This window comes from Galleria mellonella, unplaced genomic scaffold, assembly GCF_026898425.1.
Source record: "Galleria mellonella isolate WM207_F2 unplaced genomic scaffold, CSIRO_AGI_GalMel_v1 utg121, whole genome shotgun sequence".
NCBI lineage: Eukaryota > Metazoa > Arthropoda > Insecta > Lepidoptera > Pyralidae > Galleria > Galleria mellonella.
Window position 1 is genome coordinate 3,505,028 of NW_026441983.1, and position 21,617 is coordinate 3,526,644.

The following is a 21,617-nucleotide window of genomic DNA, read 5'->3' on the forward strand; positions in this document are numbered from 1 at the left end:
AACTAAGGCAAAGGAAGTGGTCTTTAGCGTTCTAAAAAAATTTAACTTTTTCAGCACGTGTTTTCGAATGAGTATCGTAGCTCACTGCCTGTTTATTATCCGAAATAGCAGTTCGACATTATTAAATACATAGATGTCGATGCAAAAATTATGTTATTCTATGTTCCCTCAAACTCACTGAAAGTAAAAAAAAAACTAGTTTTTATAAAGTTTAAGTTAATTAAGACATTAGTTTTAATTTCTTTATATAAATAAGTTGCTTTTAATAAAAATAATGAGCAAAATTAAATTATCTAATGTTTTTTTTAACGGATGATAATGGAATGGTAATTACACCTGCGCTGTCGGTATACACTGTGCGGGGTACCAGTGAGAGATGATAAGTGAAAATGAAAGAACAGATCAGTTAGCCCATCGTGATGAATACACCTGCAATTCAGCACGATGGTTTCCGGGAGGGGGGGGGGGGGAGGCACGTGGAACTATGGACTAGCACGTATTACTAACAATCCCTTCCCCACCCTCTAATATAATAGTAGGTATAAAAAAAATACTCTTTGAAGTTCAGTACCGTATGTACCAACTTTAAAAATCTGCCTCTATTTTTTTGTGTTTTCAGTTACAATTTGTAAATAATCAACTAGTTCTTATTTTAAGCATTGTTTAGGTTTTTGCGTTACATTGTAGCAGCGCTTAACCGGATCATTGGTTGTTGTAAGCGAGGGTACTCGGCGGTTGAAAATAATTATTAAGGAATTATACAAAACTCGTTAAGGTTGGTACATGATTGATACATAGATTGTGCCAGTCTGAACAGTATAAGTACAAATATATTTATTTTCAGTGACGAATTGTAAATAAAGTAAGTCTTATTTTAAATATCGTTTAAGATGTTTATTTGTAGCAGCGATTAGCTGGATCATAAGCGGTAATTTTTTATTGGATTACAATTGGATTATAAGCTGCGCGCTGTCGCCGCTGGCGAAGCACCAGTAAGGATAGGTGAGAATGAAAAGGCAGAGATAATATATCGTGATCAATATACCTGGAATTCAGCACGATGGTTTTTAGGAGGGATAGCGAGGAGGTCAACTTGGCAAGTTATATTGCTAGCAATGAGACTGGAAGTCCGGATTACTAACTATCAACAGATGGCGGTAGATACATAAATCAGGTTATGAATCAAGAGAAAATAATATTATATCATATAGAATCTCACAAAACTCCTTATTGCTGGTACAAAATTGATACCATGTGTACCAGCCTTAAAATCTGGCTATAAAATTATGTATTTGCAATTGTAAATTGTAAATAATGTGCTAGTTCTTATTTTAAACATTGTTTGGGGTGTTGTATTACATTGTAGCGGCGATTAGTCGGATCATTGGCGGCCGTACGTGAGTATACGCGGCAGTGGAGACTATTTACGTTAATGGCACGTTCCGATTGCATACATTGTTGTACAATGACGTGTGTGTTTGGAAAACCATAGTTATTTCAAAATTATAAGCTTAGATTATAAACTATTTAGATGGAGTGTCTCCATATAAACGCTTTGCCAAAACAGGTCAACTTTTTCATACTTGTATGCGTGATGAAAGATACATTGTAAGGTTAAGCTGAAAAATAAAACCAATACAAATTTTTTACGTCTATACTTGTAAGAACGATGTAAATATATGAGAATAATTGTAGGATATGTATTCGTAGTCAGAATTATTAATTGCATTGCAACACTAAAAAAATACGCGATTTTTATAATATCCTTCTTTTATATATAATATTTTTAGCCTAAAATTTTCCAAATCAATAAAATGGTTGCATAAGTTTCGTGCAAAGATTCTTGTGCGTGATGTGACGCGGGCCAGGATTTTATCTTAAAAAAAAAGAAAATTAAAAAGGTTAATTAAAAATATTGGACATAGTTTAGTATTCTGTTTTTAAATATATCAAGATTTTTAGTTCTTTATCTATTCCATAACATAACAGATTAAAACAAAACAATCGATTAGCGCAACCGGCCAGATGTTGCGTTCGAAATTTAAACTCGGGCGACAAATGCAAATCCTATAATCCCTGTGGAACGAAACGTAACGCATCGCAAACAAAAAATATAGAATGATATATGTCGGTTTCCTGTAAATTAGTGATGTTTGCACACCTTTGATCCAGTGGGGCGGTAGTTTATGTTGTAAATTCTAGGGGGCGCGACGAGCGATGTCGTTACTCAACTGAAGGAATTATCTCTATATCTTCAAATTAGGTTCCTTCATCCAGAAGGAAAAAACTACCTCAATATTGGCAGAATTAACAGGTTTATACTCTAGAAGTAAGTCTAGGAAATAGTATCAATAAAAAAATATAATATAAAATTTGTTCAAAAATTAAAATATGCATAAAAAATAAAGGTTGTCTGGAAGAGATTGCTTAGCAATAAGACCGCCTTTTGTACTACACTATGTACGAGAATGTAAAGTGGACTGTATGTACGATAAGTTCTTTGAAATATTTGAGAATGCGAAAAACGACAAGTTGTTTTAAAAGCAGTACTAAATTACCTAGATTCAAAATTAGTTCAAATGACTTACCCTTTGATTAGCGAAAATTCCTTTTACAACATACTCAGATCACTCAGTTCCCTAAAGCATGCTAAAGTTACCTGAGATTACCTCGTAAATGTTATAAGAACTAAGGGTTTCGATCTTGAATCTTCCGACAGACGTTTCAATCTTAAATCCTTTTAAATATTTAAGAACGACACGAGAAATTATCTGTTGTGTAGTTCTTTTATAAAACAAAAATATTAAATTCAAAAACTAGTCACACGATTGTGAAATTAAATGTTATACTTATTAAATACTTTATGAGCGACAACGACAAAACTGTTCTGTTTCTGTATTTAAGAGCAGACACCAACAACTTTTTTTTATCTTACTACCTCCAATCAAAATTATTAATTGCCACATACAAGAATAAATGTTTTTATGAATTATCGAGAATGTTGCCATGCAATTATTACATCTAAAGTGAACACACTATACGTATTGAAAATTGTTCAACACATCCTATTATGTTGGTGCAATAAAGTGTTAAATAAATAAATACACAACCTAACTTTCTCTTTTTTTTTAATTAGTTAAGTAAATAATAAAATAAAATTTAAAAAAGTTGTACTTTTTGTAGAACTATAAGTAAACGCCACGAGCTTAGCATACTAGCTACAGTATAAAGACAAAAGGGCCTACCATAAAATGTTTTCCGAAATTCCGGATTCCGAAATTACGGATCCCATCGAAACACACATTTGATGTAAAATTACATGATACATACCGTTTAAAGATATTAAAAATGATAAAATATCATTCTTATTGAATTTTATGGTGAGATTTATGACGAACGACATCTTAAGCTCCATTTTCTGGGTCGATTCCATTATGAACAAGAACACAATTTGAGTTCGAAAATTCGGAATTTCATTTCATGATAGAACTCCAGGAAACGAACCAATTTAAAAAAGTTTATTATATCTACTAAACTGACTAGACTAAGAATGGCACTCGGAAACCCGAAATCCTTTTCGGAAAGATATTATTTTAGTAAGAGACATAGATAAGCCGATTTTAGGCAGGCAATGACAACTGTCAACTTTCTTTTACATCTTAAAACCACAAACACAAATCCAATCAAAAGTAGACTTTAACATTCATACAGAAAGTTCAATTCCGCATGACACAATAGAGTAAGGAGGCGCGAAGTCTTTTCTCAAATTTGGAACACGACAAGAATGTAAAAAAAAATGTTTTAATAGATTCATTTGTCTCGTTTCATTTAGGAGACGGTATGGAGACGGTACGGAGACGTGGGAAACAATCTATAATGCCAAACTTTGTACTTCATGAATGACAATGTATTGCTAGGTGTGAATCACACTTCGGTCACGCGCGATTATTAACTATGGCAACTCCCACGCCACAGGGGGTTGGCAGAGGTGTGACTTTACAGCGGTATGCGTATTTTTTTTAATTGAGAATTTTCTCACCCCTTATATGTTTTATTCTTTAGAATGCTAAATGAATGAATTCGTTTGTAATAATAGAATAAGGAATGTTTTTAACCGACTGTCACAAAAAGAACAGTAATGATTATCAGGTATGTAAGTTTTTAAGTGTGGACATTTTCAAGTAGTCCGAGAGATTCTGAAAATAGATAGATAGATATATTTATTTGCATTATTTACAGTACACATACATACTCGTACATACATAACACTAGATCACTACACATGAGATCTAGATACACACACAAAAAAAAACCAAACAGATAAAAGAATACACAAAAAAAAATAAAAAGAAACAATTCAATTGTGACAAAACCAATTATTTATATATATAAAATTTATAATATATAATATTCAGATAAAAAAAAAATTTCACAATAATATGTACCTATTCTGTATATTTATTTACATATGAATTTTATTGTGTTTGCATGGCTGTGTTTCGGTTTGAAGGGTGCGATATGGCAGTGAATTTACTGGGTACAGAGGAATAACACCTGAGTCCTCAGGAATGGCAACGCATGAGGGGTATCATGGGCGAAACAGTATGTGTGTGTACTGTTATGTCCATGGTACTGCTCAAGTCTATAGGCGACGGTTACCACTTTCCATCAGGTGGGCCGTCAACTTGTTTGCCATTCTAAGTTGTATAAAAAAAAAGCTCTCTTTCAGAAATAAGTCCACCCTTATTCATAATATTTATAAATATTTTATCTGTATAATTTACAAGTGCAATAAAGAATTATGTTTTATGAATTAATGAATGAGTATACTTTATTTGCATTATACAATATAGGAAATAAGCAAGGCAATTTACAAAACAATACAGTTGTATAAGTACAGTGCAGTGAGGCGGTCTTATTGCTGAGAGCAATCTTTACAAGACAACCTTAAGGTAACGGACTAATTGTTGTACAAGTAGGTATGATAGTGCTGTATAATTAAAAAAGCATTTTTTGCAAATTAAAAATATATAAAAATTATATACATTTATACACACACATACACATATATATACATATACACACACACACGCACGCACGCACGCACGCACGCACGCACGCATGCACGCACGCACGCACGCACGCACGCACGCACACGCACACGCACACACGCACACACACACATATATATTAATGTAATAATTACCAGATCAATATACGTGTAATTGGATTGAGAAAACTCGACTAGTTTCAGGACCATTCGGAACCCTTAGCCCTAAGCGGCTGTAATACGAATACGAGCCTGACTGCGTGCCTCGGCACTCTGAAGGCGAGGCGTCGTGTAGTCCAGTGTTTTTCAAAGTGTGGGTCGCGACCCCTTGTCGAGGTCCCCGAGCCTCTACAAGGGGGTCGCGGAAGGTCGCGAAGCAGTGAAAAATCAACAAGCAACAGCAAGATATTTTTACATACTAAGGAGGTCGCGTCGTGAAAAAGATTGAAAAACACTGGTTTTTTTTTTGGTGGATGAAAATGGTATGGTAACCCCGCCTGCGCTAACGGGATACGCTGGCGGAGCACCAGTGAAGGGCGATAGATGAGAATGAAAACAGGCCAATTAGCCCATCATGATGAATTCATCAGGAATTAACCATGATAGTTTCCAGGGAGAATCGCGAGGAGGCCGACCTGGTTGAGTATATTGCTAGCAATGGGATTCTCAGTCTCCATTACTAACAATCCCTTTCCCCCTTTGAAAAACACTGGTGTAGTCTTTCTCTACGCCTGTCGTGTTATTATCTCAGTAAATGACAATGTTATATCGGTCCCGAATGGTTCCGAAAGGTTCCGAAACTAATCGAGCTTTCTCGAACAAATTACACGTAATTTAAACCGCTAGTTATTATATTAAAATAAGAATATATAATGCTGGGGGGAAAGGGATTGTTAGTAATAGAGAGTGAGAATCCCATTGCTAGCAATATACCCAACCAGGTCGACCTTCTCGTGGTTCCCTCTGGAAACTATCATGGTAAATTCCTGATGAATTTATCGTGATGGGCTATCTGACCTACTTCATCTTCACCTATCATTCTTCACTGGTGCCCCGCCGATGTATACCGATAGCGCGGGTGGGGTTACCATTCCATTATCATCCATTTTAAAAATATATATATATATATATATATATATATATATATATATATATATATATATATATATATATATATATATATATATATATATATATATATATATAATGCTATATTTGTAAAAAATTCACTACGTAATTCGGCTTTAAATTTTCAGGCGAAACGTAAACTGCTGAATGATTGCTGTCCCGTGCAAAATTTCAATGAAACTACAGGTGTCCAACACTAAAAGAAACAAGTAAACAAAACGTAGTAAAACCTGCTATAGACACGTGCGTCCTTCCTCTGCGGCCAGAGACAAAAGACGCCTTTGCCCATTTAAAAGAAAAAAAAAACAATAGCCAAATAGATATTGACTTTGGTGCAACTTTATTGACTTGTTACTCCATTCCCACGCGTTTATAAATGCTTTCGTAAAATTTGTCTGTATTTTTTTTTTATATAATCCTTTTATGTTATTGCAGGTGAATTATCCAATATGACAAGTGAGATTATCTGTGACGTCTTTAGGCTTAAGCATTGCAGCCAACCTTCTCGGAGAAAGTGAACAACTAATGCGGATATAATTATTTGACGTAAATCCCGACGTTCCATTTTTTGTCTGTGGTCGCTTTATTTTTTTCACAAGTACGGCAATGGCAATAAAGTGTACTGTTCAACTAATAATGGACGGCCAACACAGATCATTCATTGCAAAATTTTAGTTTTACATTCTTAAATTATATTTATATAGCCTTGTTTGTATAAATGAATGGGCGAGGGATGAGCAGCAGCGTCCCTTTTAAAACATATCCAAAGCGTAACTGCGGTTGCCAATCTGCCTGCCTTTAGGAATACGATCTTATTGTCAATCCATTCTCTATCTATAAAAGCCTGAGGTTATATATCTAAGTTCACAATAAATCATAGAGACTACTCGAATATAATTCTATTTACAAATCTTCAGACACCCTCCAACAATCGGATTAAAAGCATACTTAGTCCATATTTTCAATGGTATTACGAGCCCCCACTACAATAACACGCGTCTCACGACCGGCGTAAATCTTGCATATGCACACCGCTAAAATATGGGGTATGGATATGGGGTAGTGACGTCACGAGTGGATTTTCGTGACCTAGAGTGCTTTTATAATTTACCACAAGCATAGTGTAGCAATATAATAATATCTAGTGATCGTCCAATGGTCGAAATTCGACCATAACATATATTAATAATGAATATAATAAATGAATTTATTATAGTTATGTTTAACATTCAGTAAGACTATAGACAAATAATATTAATCTATTCTCAGTTTAACCACAGATTTTAACAATAAACAAAAGAGTATATATGCGTGTGTGTGTCTAATACATGGTAGTGGGGGGAAAGGGATTGTTAGTAATGGAGACTAAGAATTCCATTGCTAGCAATATACCCAATCAGGTTGACCTCTCCGCGGTTCCCCCTGGAAACCATCATATTTAATTCTTGTCGAATTAATCATGGTGGGCCAACTGACCTGCATTCATTCTCGCCTATCATCTTCCACTGGTGCCTCGTCGGTGTATACCGATAGCGCGGGCGGGGTTACCATTTCATTAACACCCATTAAAAAAAATACATGGTAGTGTGTGTAATGTTTTTTTTTTATTGATGTAAAGTATTTTTTATGCATAATTTAAAGAAATATTATCATTCTGCACTCCTTCTCTATATAAACTATAAGTGTGCCAAATTTCATACTCCTCCGTCCGCGTAATTTTCGTAAAAAGGGGTGCAAAGTTTTTGCTTCACATATTAATAGATAGATAATAAGTACCACACTATCTGGTCCTAGAGATAGGAAACTCCTGTATTATTAAGAACTAGGCAACTCTGCAGTCTGCAATCTGCAGGCCCAGCCCTGAAAATCTAAAACCGAGTCCATTCAGACCAGAGATTTACCAGAGGGAGACTTTGTACAAAAGTCGTTTACTTGGACACTTCTGTCCCATTCGTGTTTCTACCGTGAAGCAGTTGTGTTTGCATGGCTGTGTTTCGGTGTGAAGGGTGGGATATGACAGTGAATTTACAGGGTACAGAGGAATAATACCTGAGTCCTCAGGAATGGCGATGCATCCCTCATGCGTCTGCGTATCATGGGCAAAACAGCATACTTAGTTATGTCCATGATACTGCTCATCAACATTGTAAATGTGAAAGTTAATTTGAAATTTAGTTTAAACAAAGTCGCGGGTAAAGAGTAGTAAAGAATAAATTAAACATTACAAAGACTTCAAAGTGTTTTCGACCGACTTCCAAAAGGTTTTACCATTCTATTTTATTTTTTTTTATTTATGTTTTTTACCTCTTCTTAGTTACAACTCCATCAATTATAAACCGATTTGAATTTTTTATTGATGCTATGGATTTTTTTTTTCGAAATCGATCCAGTATTTTAATTTTTGGATCAAATTAATTGGTTTTGTCAAATGTATATCAATTGTATCGATATACATATAAAGACAACTACATATTATTTTTTTATGCAAATTAGAATGGTAAAGAAGATGACGGTCCACCATCCATTAAAAAAAAAAAAAACTTACCACATACTTAATATAATTGCTAGCTAATTACCTGTTATTAAATTGTTGTATACCGGATAGGGTACAACTGTTGATACTGATGTCAAATCCAAAGCAATGGTTACTGCTATATGTATGTACACAGTTAGCAATAAAATTCTATTCTATTCTAAAAAAAAAAGTATGAAAGTCAGTTTTGTTTTGGGTCACAATCTTTAATTATTTGTCGAGTAATCTGGAGCAATATACACCTACTAGGGGGAAGGGATTGTTAGTAAAGGGGAGATTAGTCCCTATTGCTATCAATATACACCATCAGGCCGACCTCCACGCGGTTCCCCCTGGAAACCATCGTGACTAATTTATCGTTGAATTCGTCACGATGGGCTAACTGACCTGCTTCATCCTCACCTATCATCCCTCACTGATACCCCGCTGGTGTATACCGATAGCGCAGGCGGGGTTACTATTCCATTATCATCCATTAAAAAAAAATACACCTACTTGTGTTCCAGGCATGCAGACAAGTTTGGCACAACTAGGATTCAAAATATATTAACCTCCTGTTATGAGCAATCGGTTAAAAATAATGTGGAACAACGTTAGAACGCAAAATGTGCTGGGAATAAGAACTTATAAAGTAACCCTTAAGTAAAACTTGGGACCACCGGCGCGGCCCGCATCCGTTGGATTAACGCACGTGTTCAAGTACTTCTGTATAATCTGTTATTTTTTTTACACTTGGCATATTTAGTAAGCAATATTTCGCATTTTAAACTGAGTATTTTAAAAATAAAACAGATAAATAAAATAGTAATAGACAATTTTTTTTCTACCTAAATCTACGAACAAGGAATTACATAGAAGGAATGATGAAATAAAAATTGTAAATCATATGGTTGCCTCCTTTCTTCTTATGCAAATATAATTAGTAAAAAGAGGACGAAAGATACACCAGCAGTTGCTATTTTTCACAATTCATAGCAGGCTAGTGTATAGAAAATGTTTGATATGTCAATTATTTGTCAATGACAAAGTTTACATTACTAGATTATATATACGACACAGTTTATGTAGAAAGTATGCAAGCAGGTTGTATCTGAATTTGGTAGGGTTATACGGGCGGGTAACATTTTCTGTACACTAGCCTGCTATGAATTGACAATTTTATCACTCCTTCTATGTAATTCCTTGTTCTTAGATCTAAATAGATTCTCAGAAAACAAACTAGCGGTCCACCTAATCGAAAGTGATAGGGGGGAAGGGATTGTTAGTAATGGGGATTAGCAACCCCATTGCTAGTAATAAACCCTATCAGGTCGACCTCCTCGCGGTTCCCCCTGGAAACCATCGTGATTGGTTTATTGTTGAATTTGTTACGATGGGCTAACTGACCTGCTTCACCCTCATCTATCATCCCTCACTGGTGTCCCGCCAGCGTATGCCAATAGCGCAGACGGCGCTACCATTTCATTATCATCCATTAAAAAAAAAATCGAAAGTGATAGTCGTATCTTCTATAGACATGAGTGACGTGGACGTCACTCGATATAATACGATCACACAGTATAATAGTCCATTCCCATTCCTAAGGTCTATCATGTTATTTTTTTATACAACTTAGAATGGCAAACAAGCTGACGGCCCACCTGATGGAAAGTGGTAACCGTCAGCTACAGACATGAGCAGTACCATGGACATAACAGAGTATACTGTTTCATCCATGATACCCCCTATGCGTTACCATTCCAAAGGACTCAGGTTCCTTCAAACCGAAACACAGCCATGCAAACACAACTGCTTCACGGTTGAAACACGAATGGAACAGAAGTACCAAAGCAAACGACTTTTATACAGTCTGCCTCTGGTAAACCTATATACCTCTGTACCTCTAATTTTACTACTATATGTTACCCTTCAAACTGAAACACAATAATGCAAGCACACTCCAAGGCAGAAACACGAGGAGACACTTATGCGTATGAATGTATGAATTTTACTAAGTCATAATAAATAGAAATGTAAAAATCATCATCATTATTTAAGCCATTTTTTGTAAAATTGTAAAAACATTTGGATAAAATTGAATGAGAATGGACGCTTATCGAAAATAAATTAGAGTATAATTTTAACATAAATCCTTCGGAAAAAGACGCGGGTTATAGCTAGTATTAAATATTTATTTGATGAATCTACATAACCACATAGGAACATCATCGAAACACATTAATAGTGTTTTACGACTATTTACGCCCTTATCTAAAATAAAGATAGGTGTCATAGAATACCTACCTACTTTACACAGTAAAATTATTTAATTCAACGGTTGCATAGATTTCATATAAACTTTTTTCCCCCGAACTGCCGCGGGCGTTTACATTTCTAATCCTTCGTGAGCTCATCAAAGTTCGAAATTTGAATTGTATTTTTTTTTCCTGATTTGCGAGACGAATGCGCGTCGCCCTATTCAGCCAAGATGTCCGATATGCAAATCAGTGCTCATACACAGTGTCTTTTATTGATTTCTGTTCTTTTCAATGGCAATACAGTATTGTGAGAGACGTGTGATCGTGCATAAATGACCCGTTATTGTATATGCGATAAACATGATAAAGATTTGATGACAGATGTTAATTTTTAAGGTATTAATATTATTAATTTTGTCATATCAGCTTTTAACTGTTCACTGCTGAACATAAGCCTCACCCTTAGGGGGGTTTGCCAGTAATTGCCACACTTGGCAGGCGGATTGGCAACCGCAGTTAGGTTTTAGAGATGTTTTAAGAGGGACGCTGCTGCCCATCCCTCGCCCTCCCTTAGTCGGCTTTTACGACGCCCACGGGAAAAGAAGGGATGGTCAATTCTATTCCGGGAAAAAAAATAACTACCGTATTTTTTTAATGGTCGAAAATTGAATGGTAGTTTCGCCTGCGCTATCGGTGTAGGCTGGCGGAGCACCAGTGAGAGGTGATAGGTGAGGATGAAGCAGGTCAGTTAGCCCATCGTGACAAATAGCACTAGAATTAACCACTATGGTTTCCAGGGGGAACCATGTGGAGGTCAATCTGATAGGGTGTATTGCTAGCAATGGGGCAGTTAGACCCCATTACTAACAATCCCTTTCCCCCAATAACACCCAGTTCAGTAACATATTTAATTGGCACTTAGCTCTCTCTGCCAACCCCATTAAGGACCTGACATGAACATTCTAATTGCATATGGAAGATAGGATATCTGTACCATGGGAGATATTTAAGAAAAAAATATATAGGTAGTCTTAATAGGGGGTAATAGAAGCTAAAACAATAAAACAACTAAAACACCAAAGGAGACTTTGTACAAAAATCGATTGCTTGGGTACCTCTGTCCCATTCGTGTTTCAACCGTAAAGCAGTTGTGTTTGCATGGCTGTGTTTCGGTTTGAAAGGTGGGATATGGCAGTGAATTTACTGGGTACAGAGGAATAACACCTGAGTCCTCAGGAATGGCAACGCATAGGGGGTATCATGGGCGAAACAGTATACTCTGTTATGTCCATGGTACTGCTCATGTCTATAGGCGACGGTTACCACTTTCCATCAGGTGGGCCGTCAGCTTGTTTGCTATTCTAAGTTGTATAAAAAAAAATTATTACTGGTTTAGTTACTATTCGATATTTTTAAAACAATATAAAACTTGGGAGATGATGCTTACTGTATTGCAGCGCTACCCTCAATAAAATAATAACTAAAATAAAATCCGTTAATTTAGGAGCCGTTACGTAATATTATCTGTGACACAATAGTGCAGATCAATAAACTCGTCAAATATTATGTCAAATCGCAATACGGGTCCTTTATTTGTCACCCATTTTGTTTACCCATTGTTATCTATGGTACCTGTTGTTGCTTTTTTTTTTTCGGAAACGGACATAGGAAAGGTGATTTCCAGCCAGTATTCATTTGAACCTGTTCGTGTAAGGTGCAATTTTTAAATTTAGAACAGACTCAATAGTGACGTGATTGATAAAAAAGTAGATTTAATTTTTTTTTTTTTAGTTATTGTAAGATAATGAAGTATCCATGCAAAAAAATGTTCAGTAAATACACGACCGATTTGGACATAGACTTTCGTAAGTGGTTTATATTATCTAAGAGTGGTGAAACATGAAAAAGAAAATCTTTGGTAATTAAATAATGACAAACACATATGCACGTACGTACCTACTGTCCTTATTTATATAAAATTTTGTTTTTTTTTTATATTACTATAGTGGCAAACAAGCATACAGCCCGTCGGATGGTAAACGGAATGACCGTATACTATGAACGTCCGGTAACACCAGGGATCACACACGCGCGTTGCTGATCCTCAAGAAACCTTAATTCGCTCTTTTTGAAGAACCCCTGCTGTAGTCTCTAGAGAAAACCTTGACCTGTTTATTACTACTTGGAGCCTTTAAACAATCGTTATGTATTATTAAGAAATATAACATACACATTCTGTATAGACGGAGAAAGACATGAATAGGGTACTATTTTCCCCAATCACGCGGACAAAGCCGCGGGTATAAGTTTATTATATATAAAATGGTTGACTGGTGGAGAAAACCGTCCCGTGTTAAGTCCACCAAATGTACATAGAATTCAACTGTGCATTAAAGTTTAAATAAATAAATACCAAATTTAAAATGCCACTCTGAACTTGTGGCAATAATAAATTACTTAAAATAATTAAAAAAAAACCCCAGTATTAACTAGACTTAATTTAATATTCGCTAAATGAGTTTTAATTAAAGGCCGAAATTAAAAAGGCAGATTTGTCGATTTAAAAGAATTATTTTTCTTAATCCTAATTGACAATTATCAAAAATTACCTATTATAAAAATTACTCTCTTTTTAAGTTAATATTTTACTAAAATTCATTGTGCCAATTTTTTATTATACAAAAAGTTCAAATATCATCTTTATTCACTAGTGACTCGCCCCGACTCCGCACGGATGCAATGCTGATACTAAATAGCCCCCCCCCCCCATTACATTACGAAATCATATTAGAAACCTCCAAAATTATCAGTATTTCTCTACTGTAATATGTATGTATTAGCACATAAACCTTCCACTTGAATAACTCTATTTAAAAAGACGCATCAAAATCCGTTACGTAGTTATAAAAATCTAAGCATACATAGGGACAGACAGACAGAAACTTTGTTTTATACTATGTAGTGTTAATCTTATTAAATATTTAAATAAATGTTTGTGGTGCAATAAAGAGTAAAATAAATAAATAATTATAGTAATCAAGATTATGTCACTGTACAATTTAATTTACACTGTACATATAATATAAAAAATAAGTTCACTTCGGTTTTCGTTTACACAGCTAGAGTTACCATACAAATGCTTCAGCAAAAACAGGTCAACTTTTTTACTCCCAAGTATGTGAATAAGGTAAATATAATAATAATAATTTATTTGGTAAAATATGGTTTCTGTTTCAAGCGAACAAATATTTAAAAGCATATAAACTTTTTTTTTATATTATTTAGAATGGCAAACAAGCTGACGGCCCACCTGATGGAAAGTGGTAACAGTCGCCTATAGACATGAGCAGTACCATGGACATAACAGAGTATACTGTTTCGCCCATGATACCCCCCATGCATTGCCATTCCTGAGGACTCAGGTGTTATTCCTCTGTACCCAGTAAATTCACTGCCATATCCCACCCTTCAAACCGAAACACAGCCATGCGAACAGGGTAGAAACTATTACAGTCGGCACGGGCACATCACATGTTTCCGAACAATTACCAATTACATAAATAGAAAATTAATATTAAATGTGAACATTAAAATTTAACGGAACTTGATCACAATCACATCGGTAGCATTCTTTTGTCATTTAGAAAGCCATTAAAAAGATTCCTCCATAATCTATGAAAATACACGTACATTATTACTCTGTATATCATAGAAATTACTCTTCTCCGACCTTAGCCTGTTCCACAACGGAACAAACGTACTAAAAAAAAAAAGAAAGAAATTACTCTATAGGATTAAATTGGAAAATAAGAACGATTCAAAACTTAAAAATATATTTGAAAAAAACAAGATATTTGAAAGAAGGAACAAGTGCCTACATAATGATTCGTGATGATCCTTATATTTTATTTAGTGATCACTGTGATTTACATCTGAATATAGACATGGTTTCTTTTTTAAATCAATTAAAACGACCGCCATTTTAATTGATACTAAAAAAAAATATCTGACAGTTATTGGCTGACTAAATTTTGACCCGTTCTTGACTCTGTTTGTATCAGTATTTTTCAACGGGGTCGTTTGTATAGTAGTAGTAGTAGGGCTCCTATAGTAGGAGGGGGAAGGGGTCAAAACTACCTCAGTAAACAATACAAAATTATAAATATAGATTTATTAAGAATAATGATAATTAAAACATTTGTATGCATTTGTAAATACATAGTTCTTGAATCAAGTCAACTTTCTTAGTCTCAATGAACTTTACTTGATTCAGGAATTTTTTTCGTAATGTAAAACAATCAAATTCTTCAAAATTATTTTCTTGGATCAAGATTTTTTTCTCGTATCGGCATTGGATTTGGTCTGACGTATGTACCTACACGCGAGAATCGCGTTATCATTTTAACGACATTTTCGATGTAAAAATAGGTACTTAATTCTATATTTATCCGAAACCTAATTATGGAAATGCATAAAAATTAAAGTATTCAGTTGCTACAACATCTTTGTAACATTATAAAATACATGAAAAAAAAGCGAAGGGTGTCATGAAAAAGGTTGAAAAACACTGGTCTATATAATTAAAGAGTTCGGCATACGTTTTCCCGCCACGCCCGCCGCCTTACCCTAATACAAAAATATCCGACAATTCGAAAATCGAATTACAAATTCCGATTGAATGGTTGCTCTTATACGATAGTTTATGGCCAGCCACAGCTATAAATGGCCGCCATATGTTCTGTTTATTGTCGTACAACTTTACCAACGAAGGGTGAGCGGTTTTCTCTAATAATTCTGTAAGCTGGCAAGGTCATTTGTAAGTATTAAGGTTGAACTGAATAATTCATCAGGGATGTTGTTTTCCCGCCAAAACGTTGCCATAGATGTTGTTATTTTTTTCCGGAGAAAAGGCGAAGGAACACTCTTGAGAGTTCGCTGTCTTGTTATGAATATGGATGGCGTTCGTTAACATAGTCTATGGATTTTTTGCATGCATAATTGCGTGTTCGTTAATTTTGATTGTTAGGGTAGGTCGTGCAGTTGGAGTACGATGTAGGCGTGCGCACTAATTAGGTAACTTCGAATTTGAATTACAAATTCAAACATATGCTTTCGTGAAGTGGCAGGTACTCAACCGGTTTTTGACCTATTCATGTCTTAATTTCTATATTAGAAAGGAACGAAATTTTAAGTTTTTTTTTTTTTTATTTGCAGTATGATAACTCTTAATTGTTGTATGGCCAGTTAGTAATTTTCCCATTTAAATTATTTGAACATTTTACAAGTTTGAAAGTTGCGTTTAGTTAAGTACATAACATATTATGTCAATTTCTATATATTTAATATTTTCTAGAGAATTTAATTTGTTTTCAAAATAATTAGAAAGTAGAACTAAATCGTAGAACTGTACGGATAAAATGTCTAATAATGATATTGTATTCTAACTTAGCTTCATTGTATTCTTAATCATTCATCAGGTGGACCGTCAGCTTGTTTGCCATTCCAAGTTGTATAAAAAAAAACTACCTTAATATAAAAAAAATACTTATTTATTCATATTGTATTCTAATTTCTTCTATAGCAACGCGCAAAACCACCGCGCGGCACAATCCGCTAAACGCGGCCGCCATCATGAAAGAAAAAAGCAAGAACGCAGCCCGGAGTAGGAGAGAGAAGGAGAACGCAGAGTTCCTGGAGCTGGCGAAACTGTTGCCGCTGCCTTCCGCCATCACGTCACAGCTCGACAAGGCATCAGTCATTCGGCTCACCACCAGCTATCTAAAGATGCGGCAGGTGTTCCCTGATGGTAATTTATTCATTTTATTCTTGGACATATTACTTGGAGTGAAAATAGAACCAACATTTTATTTATTTATTCAATAAAAATAATTACAGCATTATAACAGCAAAAGCCAAATCAATGTTATAAATCTAGTGTGCTAACATACAAAATTAGAATAAATGTATTTTTCTCAAACATATTTGGAAATATGAGCATTATTTTGACAATCTTCTTCGAGATAAATCAAAATTGCCGTACTGACCAGATACACGCGAGCAGCGGCCGGCAAAAGTTGTATGAAAATCCATATCTGTCGTGTTTTGCAGCCAGATAAATTACTATGTAAACTCATATCTGTCCTGTAATTTTAAAATGGAATTACTTTTTACTTCGACACATGGCTACCAAGGAGGTAACTAATAAAAGGTTTATTTAAAAAAATATTATTGTTCGTTATACGTCATTGAACTTAAAAAGTAAAATTGTGTTTTGGATTTCCGCGCATTGTTTGAGAAAAGTACTGTACAAGCCTTGGCCACAACTAGGCATAGATGGACTCACGTGTGTGTGCCTCGGCTACGCCTCGGCTCACATTTGCACGTTCGTCCATCAATGCCTCAGTTGCTGGCCGCTGCAGTAATGTATTATAACCCGACTCTAGATACTTGTGAGCTGCTTCCAATATCTTTTCCAGGCTACTACTAAATATATCAATGATGCTTATAATATTATTTAATAACCGTTCTGCGTGAGTTAAGGGAGCCATGACATGAGAGTCAACCCTATTGATTGTAAAAAAAAATATGAAAATGGATTCAAAATTAGTGACATAATATGTAGCGTAACCTTAGACTATATAGATAGAGCATCGAACCTCAAAAACGGATCAACTTTCAATTCTCTATTTAAAAATGTTTGCATTTTCAGTTTGGATTCTAATTTCGAAACAAAATTGTCAATTCATAGCAAGCTAGTGTATAGAAAATGTCATACGGCCGTATAAACCTACCAAATTCAGATAGAACCTGCTTGCATACTTTTTAAATAAACTGTGTCCAATATATAATCTAGTAATGTAAAATTTGTCATTGACAAATAATTGACATATCAAACATTTTCTATACATTGCCTTTGCCTGCTATGAATTGAGAAAAATAGCAACTGATGGTGTATCTTTCGTTCTCTTTCAACTAATTATATTTGCATAAGAAGAAAGGAGGCAAGCATATGATATACAGTTTTTATTTTATCATTCCTTCTATGTAATTCCTTGTTCTTACTTTCAAAATAATAAAATAATTATCCATTTTCTAATTAAAAATATTTGATTTGTTAACGGATTCGAATTTCAAAAAACTAAAGACGATACTCTATTCCTTTTTTAAAATGTTTGCATTTTTTATTTGAATTCTAATTACAAGGAAATAAAGACAACTCCCTATTCCAGGTCTTGGGGACGCGTGGGGGGCGGCGCCGCCACCTCTGCAGTCCAGGGAAATGTCAATTAGGGAGCTGGGCTCGCATTTACTGCAGACGTTAGACGGATTTATCTTCGTTGTGGCGCCGGATGGCAAGATCATGTACATTAGCGAAACAGCGTCAGTGCATCTTGGACTTAGTCAGGTTTGTACTGTTTTCTTTTTTATGAGGTCCCGGGTTCGAGTCACTTTCGGGTCAATTTGGGAAAGGAACTTTTGAGAATTGACTCGAGATTAGATGGGTTGCGTGCCCCCCCTCCCATGTTCGTTACATGGTCCCATAGCACCCTAGGATACCCTATCCTAATTCCAGAAATAGATGATGGATGTGATTACCTAGCATTTATTACTGGGAGGAAAGGTATTGCTAAGTAATGGGGTCTAACTGACCCATTGCTAGCAATACACCCTATCAGGTCGACTTTCACGCGGTTCCCTATTAGAAAGCTACATTCACCCTGAGTAACATAGGCTATATTTATTGCTAGGAAAGATTAGGGATCCTTACTAAAACTTTAGTAACGTAACTCGAGGTGTAAAAAAATGCTATAAAATATCTTTGGTCGCGTGCGTTGCGGAAACTATTGGTGATAGAACAAAAGTATGTTCTACAATATTGAAGAAAATATCAATAACTACAAAAAACATCGCGACACTATATGTCCAACTATTATCGTTATGTCACAATAACCACTTTTTAAAACGTTGTAAATATTTATTTTTATTTTATTTATTTGGTAAACAACCAATTTCTAATTACACTTAGTATATACATACATATAACTTACATACAAATCAGCAAAGTTTCCACAAGTAACTTTTTTTTTATACGACTTAGAATGGCAAACAAGCTGACGGCCCACCTGATGAAAAGTGATAACCGTCGCCTATAGACATGAGCAGTACCATGGACATAACAGAGTACGAGTATACTGTTTCGCCCATGATACCTCACAGTTTAATAGATCTGTACTAGTAAATTTAATATTCTAGTCATTGCAAGATCTAAACAAATATGTATTACTAGTATATTTTTTATCTATATTAAGTATATTACATTACATATTCTATTAGAGTGTCGTATTAACACGAAGGAAAGGGAAGAATTCATGCGCCACTTTAACTTAAACAAATTTAACGTTGGTCTCATTCAATCTATGTTAGCTGAACTTAAACCAGAACATCTCTGTAAATTATTGATGCCCATTAATTCTTCTCTTTCCGCGTCTAGGGAAAGTAGATAAAGTTTTGTTTGAGAAATCAGTTCAGGGTACGATAGGACTGATATACCTGAAGAAGGTAAAAGCCCTTAAAATAATATTAAAAAAAATAAAAAAAAGTATATTATATTATATTTTTTTATAATTATATTTTGATCACAGGTAGAACTAACCGGCAACTCGATATATGAGTACATACATCAATCTGATCACGAGGAGATGAACGCGGTACTCAGTTTGCAGCATCCGCACACGTATCTCGGACACCAGTATCCATCTATAGGGTAAGTTTCGCGTACAACGCGGTTTCAGAGATGTTTCCTCCCACGAACACTCAGGTTATGGAATGAGCTCCCTGCCGAGGTTTTCTCAAGAGACTGCAGCATGGGGTTCTTTAAAAGGGGGGTAAAGAGGCTTCTTCAGGGTCGGCAACGCGCGCGTAATACCTCTGGTATTGCAGGCGTTCATAGGCTACGGTAACCGCTTACCATCAGGTGGGCCGTATGCTTGTTTGCCACCTCAGTGGTATAAAAAAAAGTTTTTTTTTAAATGGATGATAATGAAATGGTAACCCCGCTTGCGCTATCGGTATACGCTGGCGGAGCAACAGTGAGAGATGACAGGTGAGGATGAAAAGGCAGGTCAGTTAGCGTATCGTGATGAATACACCTGGAATTCAGCACGATGGTTTCCAGGGGAGGCCATGCGGAGGCCGACCTGACAAGGTATATTGTTAGCAAAGGGACTGGTAGTCCGTATTACATACAATGTCTTCCACTGCCACTATCTTGGTTAATCCCACCCTTTAAACCGAAACACAGCCAAGCAGTTGTGTTTGCATGGCTGTGTTTCGGTTTGAAGGGTAGAATATGGCGTGAATTTACTGGGTACAGAGGAATAACACCTGAGTCCTCAGGAATGGCAACGCATGGGGGGTATCATGGGCGAAATAGTATACCCTGTTATGTCCATGGTACTGCTCATGTCTATAGGCGACGGTTACCACTTTCCATCAGGTGGGCCGTTAGCTTATTTGCCATTCTAAGTTGTATAAAAAAAAAAGGAAATTCCTGATGAAGTCGTTATGATGGGCTAACTGGCCTGTTTTCATTCTCATCTATCACCCTTCACTGGTGCCCTACTAGCGTATACTGATAGCGCTGGCGGAGTTACCGTTCCATTTTCACCTTAAACATAACACTGTTAGTAAGAGCTTAATGTATTACAGGTACCCCGTAGGTGGGACGTGGGGTCCAACGGTGGACATCGAGTGTGAGCGGGCATTCTTCATACGAATGAAATGCGTGTTGGCGAAACGGAACGCCGGCCTCACCACCGCCGGGTACAAGGTTCGATTCGTTATTACATTATTACATACTGCATAAAAAAGCCGGTCAAGTGCGAGACGGACTCGCGCAACGAGTGTTCCGTACAAAATTATCAAATTTAATTTTTTTCTTTTTTGTGAAATAACTACTTTACGGTTTACAGATTTTTTATTTTCACTTGTGCTATATGGCATTGCCAAATTTCATGATTCTAGCTCAACGGGAAGTACACTATAGGTTTTTATTTCCTTTACGAATGTCAAAATATGCGATATAAGTGGTACATAAACGGCCGTCTCTTTTGATTGCGTCGATTTAGTAGCTTGATTTCTTCCACTGCTTTAAAAGATTACAGACCTGAGTATATGATATTAATTTAAACATGATACCTCCACGCGGTCCTAAGAAAAAGGGTCTAGACAGACAGACAGACGGACGGATCGACAACGAATTGATCCTATAAGGGTTTTGTTTTTTTCTTTGGAAATATGGAACCCTAAAAAGGTGAGAATCTCTTCGAATTTGAATTGAGAACAATACGAATTCAATTTATTTTTTATTCAAGTTAGATTGACAAACAAGTTACCACTTTCCATCTGGCGGGCCGTCAGCTTGTTTGTCATTATAAGTTGCATGTCAAAAACAATTTACGAATTCATTTTGTTAGATCAATGCACCGCCATTTACTCTTTACAGATGACTGGTAAAGAGTACTGTTGCTAGTAACAAAATGTAGGTATCTTTAAAAACATATGTTTATTTTCAACTTGTGGCGCCACCTGGTGTCTTAATATAGAATTATTGTGACGATAGTACTGTAAACTAGTCAAAGTCTAGTCAGAAGTGAACTAGACTTTGTAC

The 21,617-nt window shown here is 35.6% G+C and overlaps 1 protein-coding gene across 2 annotated transcripts in view; it reads left to right on the forward strand.

Annotated features, from left to right (window-relative positions):
- The window catches only part of LOC113510170 (single-minded homolog 1), an 82,654-nt gene that overhangs the window by 25,551 nt on the left and 35,486 nt on the right, over positions 1 to 21,617 (forward strand). For both annotated transcript variants that reach the window (XM_052898256.1, XM_031910670.2), the window contains exons 2-5: positions 16,530 to 16,754; positions 18,178 to 18,353; positions 19,591 to 19,712; positions 20,657 to 20,777. In XM_052898256.1, coding sequence (XP_052754216.1) covers positions 16,580 to 16,754; positions 18,178 to 18,353; positions 19,591 to 19,712; positions 20,657 to 20,777 — 594 coding nt within the window. In that variant the 5' untranslated portion in view covers positions 16,530 to 16,579. The remainder of the gene's footprint in view (positions 1 to 16,529; positions 16,755 to 18,177; positions 18,354 to 19,590; positions 19,713 to 20,656; positions 20,778 to 21,617) is intronic.